The following is a 5,280-nucleotide window of genomic DNA, read 5'->3' as shown; positions in this document are numbered from 1 at the left end:
TATTCTGCTTCGATTTGTGCTTACGTGAAGAGCTTCGACAACTAATAGACGGTGAAGTTGTTCCGAGTAAACGTGAGTTGCTGAGTGTGGTGATGAGTCTCTACGATCCCCTTGGATTGGTTGCTGCTTTCGTCATCCATGGGAAAGTGCTTGTTCAAGATACGTGGAGGGAAAACCTTGGCTGGGACGAAAAGATTCCATCGGAGATATTCTGTCGCTGGAATCAATGGTTGAAGGTACTAAGAGAGATGACCAAGGTGAAGATCAGCCGTTGCTATTTTCCGGGATACGATCCTGCCAGCTACGATTCGCTCCAGCTACACATTTTCGTCGATGCGAGCGAACAGTCCTTCGCTGCGGTCGCATATTTCCGAATCGTCGACAGGGGAGAGGTTCGATGCACCCTTGTCTCATCGAAGACCAAAGTAGCGCCCCTGCAAACACTTTCGATGCCGCGACTAGAGCTTATGGCGGCCTTAATAGGAGCTCGTCTGAGGCAAACCATCGTAGATCATCATTCCGTGAAGATAACACGCACCTTTTTCTGGAGTGATTCTACAACGGTAGTCGCTTGGATTAAGTCGGACTCACGTCGCTACCGCCAATTTGTCGCCTTTAGAGTCAACGAAATCCTGAGTTTGTCTGCGGTGGATGAATGGAACTGGATCGAAACGAAAACCAACGTTGCTGACGAAGCAACAAAGTGGGGCAAAGGGCCATCAACCGAAATCGAAAGCCGCTGGTATCGTGGACCTGCATTCCTGTACGACCGAGACGGTGAATGGTTAGAAGAAAACGTGGAAAATACAAACGAAGAACTTCGACCAGCATTCGTCTGTCCGCATTTCATCGTCAAGCCAACAGTCGAATTTAAACGCTTCTCCAAGTTCGAGCGTTTGAAGCGGAGCGTTGCGTATGTTCATCGATTCATCGACAATCTTCGTCGAGTTTCCAAGGGAACTACTCGAGAAACAGCTGTAGAGCTAAACAGAGATGAGTTACAGAAAGCGGAAATGACTTTGTGGAAGCTGGTACAATCGGATGCATATCCGGATGATGTGACAACGATGAAGCGTAACATGGATCCGGGAAACGAAGAAAAGCGATTGGAGTGTTCGAGTAAGATTGCAAAGTTGCCGCCGATGATGGATGAGAACGGAGTCCTTCGTGTAGACAGTCGGATCGGTGCGGCGGAGTATTTGTCGCTCGACGCAAGATACCCAATCATACTACCACGAGAACATCGCGTGACGGAGCTCCTGCTGGATTGGTATCACCGAGAATTTCGCCATGCTAATGATGAGACGGTGGTAAACGAAGTTCGCCAAAGGTTCTACGTAGGCAAGTTGAGAACATGCGTACGAATGACGAAGACTCGATGTACGTGGTGTCGAGTGTACAAGTCGGTTCCAGTGACGCCAAAGATGGGACCACTACCAACCGTGAGATTGACGACACATGTCCGCGCTTTCACTTTCGTCGGAGTCGATTATTTCGGGCCGTACTTAGTCAAGGTTGGACGGAGCGTGGCTAAACGTTGGGGAGTGGTATTCACGTGCTTGACAATAAGAGCCATACACATCGAGGTAGCAAGTAGCCTGACAACCGATTCATGCAAAAAGGCATTGCGTAGATTCATCGCTCGACGTGGAGCGCCGCAAGAGATTTACTCCGATAACGGTACAAATTTTGTTGGAGTCAGCCGGGAGTTGGAAAAGGAAACGAAGGACACTTATACGCAGTGGAGGTTCAACCCACCCTCAGCGCCACATATGGGAGGCTGCTGGGAACGGATGGTCCGGTCCATTAAATCGGCTCTTGGAGCGATTCCTTCGGAGCGTAAGCTGGATGACGAATCGCTGGCAACACTCTTCGCTGAAGCTGAGAAGATGATAAACTCGCGGCCGTTGACTTTCGTTGCTCTGGAGACTTCAGACCAGGAAGCGATAACTCCAAATCATTTCCTGCTGTTAAGCTCAACTGGGGTTCAGCAACCGATTAAGGCCCCGGTTAGTGAAGGAGAGTCGCTAAGAAGCAGTTGGAATATGATGCAGTACACGCTGGACAACATCTGGCGAAGGTGGATCACCGAGTACCTGCCGACGATAACCAGGAGGACTAAGTGGTTCCAAAATGTCAGGCCGATTAAAGAGGGTGAATTGGTAGTCATAGCGGATGAGAAGGTCAGGAATAGGTGGTTGAGAGGTCGGGTGGTGCGTACGTATCCTGGTAAGGATGGGACAGTGCGACAAGCTGAGGTGATGACTTCGGGTGGCATACTACGAAGGCCTGTCGTCAAGCTTGCACTACTGGATGTGGAACCGGAAGATGACGCCTAGCGGAAGCTGAGGCGACATGAGGGGGAGGATGTTGCGTGCAAGCCCCTCGGACAAGTGAGCCAAAAGGATGACCCAACCGGTACAACGAACGAACGTCAGATGTAGGGAGTATACATAGGTCTATTGTCTATTGTCTGATTGAAATTTGTTGATATTGTATGTGAAGTGAAATACTCGAGTGAGGAGAGAAAGAATTACCCTTAGCCGAATTTCGTAAGATTATTTACTAATTTGTTCCTATGAAATACCTTAAAACTATTGAATTTACAGACTAAACCTACAGATTAAAACTAGATCTTAAAGATCCGTATATTGTTCGCACCTAGAATTGTTTGGGCACTAAATTGTAAGTACGAATTTGTTGAACTATTCAAGCTGGTTAATTAATCAATAAAATTTACAGCTTGAGCCTGTCTTGAACCATAAAAGGACTTTGCTTCAAGAATCCCTAACGTTGCGAACAAAACGATTATTCAACTATGGTATAATTACTCCGAAAATACAAACGGGTTGCAGGGTTGTTATATCATATCTCTCTCGTTACTGATTGATGTAATTATTTCTGCCGCACGCACCCAACACATGTCTTTCCATGGGATTCGAACCAACCTTCCGATCACCAGCCACTTGCCTTGCCATCTGAGCTATCCAAGAATACATCATATGGGCAGCTAAATAATAAAAAATGCATATCAGCACTCCCAGTTGCAACTCTAGCTACTTCAAGGAGGGGGAATCAACTCTGCACACTGTGCCGAAACACAATATGACACACTGGCCGGCACGTTAAGGCACACGCTGATACGTATGACACGAAAAATATTATATAAAACGGCAACACTGTTGAGCGCTGACTTTTTTCTAACCGATTTACCCGTTGCGTTCATTACTCCAAATGTAAATATCCGTCAATACTGGTGCAACAGTGATTCATCCTAGAATTTAAAAAAAAATGATTGAACATCTGTTACCGGTCAATGGCTTTAAGCCGATTGGATTGTACAGCTTTTGCAATACACAAAATTTAATTTATAGGAAGCTAGATTATTACTTAATTGTTTGCCAGAGGAAGGCTCACCATTACTTAAATACCCATATTTGCATTATATACGTACATGTTGTATTTAGTCCATGTCGTATTTATATTATATTACTAAACATCAACAGGTGTTATTTGCCCCAATGATGTAACTTAAACTAAACATGAAAAGTACTAAAACAAAACATCAATAACTACATACATAGATAGTCATCTCGTAAAAAAAGGAACATTACTAAACAAACTAAACTGATCTAGAAAAAAAAACGAACTAAATCTCCGGCGAAGCAGCTGACGAGTCAGGTCAAAATCAAACAGTGCGGAGACCCTATTGAAGAGTCTCTGTAAACCACCGATTGCACCGAACATGCTATAATTAGTTCGCTGTATGGGCAGGCGCAGCATTGAATTATTCCGTAGGGCTCGGGGTTGAACATTGATGTCAATTTGCTCAAGGAGGACAGGGCAATCGGTGCGTCCTTGCAAAATATCCGCAATTAGCAATGCCCTTGCTGTATCTCTTCGGACCGACAGGCGCTCCAGATGGATCAGTTGCAAACGACTTTTGTAGCTAGGCAATCGGAAGGGATCCGTCCACGGCAGTTTACGTAGCGCATATCTCAGGAACCGTCGCTGAACAGACTCAACTCTTTCGACACCGTTGTTGTAGTGAGGAGTCCAGACAACCGAGCAGTATTCTAATATGGAGCGAGACAAGGAGCAGTACACCGATTTAAGGCAGTAGATATCCGTGAAGTCTTTGGCAATCCTGAAGATAAACCCTAGAATTCTGGAAGCTTAACCTCCATACGATTCAGAATACACTAATCAGCAAAAGCATTCAGCTGACGTTGAAGGAAGCAACAGTCTTCAATTGAGTGAATTCGGAGGTAGAGTTTAAGGTCATCTGCGAAAGATAATCGTGGTCCCTCAATTACCAGATTCACGTCGTTGAAATAAATCAGGAAAATCAGCGGTAACGTACGGGACTGGTGATCACCAATGACAACAGTAAGATAGCGATCGGTGAGGTACGACTGAAACCATTGCAAAAGGCAGTTGTGGATACCAAGCCTGTCCAGCTTAGCGATTGATATGCGATGATGCAATTTATCGAAGGCAGCAGATAAGTCAGTATAAATGACATCCGTCTGAGCACGATCCGACATACTGTTAGAGGTGTAGGAAGTAAGGCACAGCAATTTAGTGGCAGAGGAGCGACCAGCCATGAAACCATGCTGGTCGATACTAATATATGGCTTACAGTGAGCGAGTTCGAACAATTTAGCAACAGCGCTTATCGAAGTAATGCCACGGTAGTTGCCTTTTTTATGTTCTGGAAACATGTGCACTAGCTTCCAACAGAATGGAAAAACACCGACGTCCAAGGAATTCCGATGGAATTCCGTCAGGACCCGGATTGTACGACGACTTGAGTTTCGAGGAAGCCCTGAAAAACATCTCGGAATTGATGTCAATTCTGCTCATGGTTTGGCCAGAGAGTGGTACGTAACTGGCAGCCAGTCGGGCATGGTCGTTACTCAGTCTCTCGTGCGTGAAGACACTAGCAAATTTTTCAGAGAACAGCTGACAGATATCTTGCGTAGATGAGGTCACGTTACCATTATGTGTCATAGACGACGGCAGACCAGCTTCATGACGTTGTTCGTTGACAAACTTCCAAAACTGCTTGGGACGTGACTTAAGCTTTCTCTGCAATCCACGTCGATACTGAAGAAAGCTCCGTTTCGCAACTCGTTTGTATTCGTGATTGATCCGGACATAGTGACGTTGAAGGGATAGTTTGCGGTGCTTGGTGAATTTTCTAAGAGCGGCTCTCTTTCTGGATTTCAGTCGACGAAATTCGCTCGTATGCCATGGAGGATGGGTCGTATGATGAAA

At 45.7% G+C, this 5,280-nt stretch overlaps 1 protein-coding gene across 1 annotated transcript; it reads left to right on the top strand.

Moving 5' to 3' along the window:
- The first annotated feature begins 248 nt into the window (after window positions 1-248).
- LOC135707003 (uncharacterized) lies at window positions 249-2,339 on the top strand. Its single transcript, XM_065228722.1, has one exon. It carries the CDS (start codon window positions 249-251, stop codon window positions 2,337-2,339), a length of 2,091 nt encoding a protein of 696 aa, XP_065084794.1.
- The last annotated feature ends 2,941 nt before the right edge of the window (window positions 2,340-5,280 follow it).

This window comes from Ochlerotatus camptorhynchus, unplaced genomic scaffold, assembly GCF_037179485.1.
Source record: "Ochlerotatus camptorhynchus isolate MF236.1 unplaced genomic scaffold, CSIRO-AGI_Acam_v1.1 ptg000300l, whole genome shotgun sequence".
NCBI lineage: Eukaryota > Metazoa > Arthropoda > Insecta > Diptera > Culicidae > Ochlerotatus > Ochlerotatus camptorhynchus.
The sequence above is the reverse complement of the archived record's forward strand: the minus strand, read 5'-3'. Positions and strand labels throughout refer to the sequence as shown.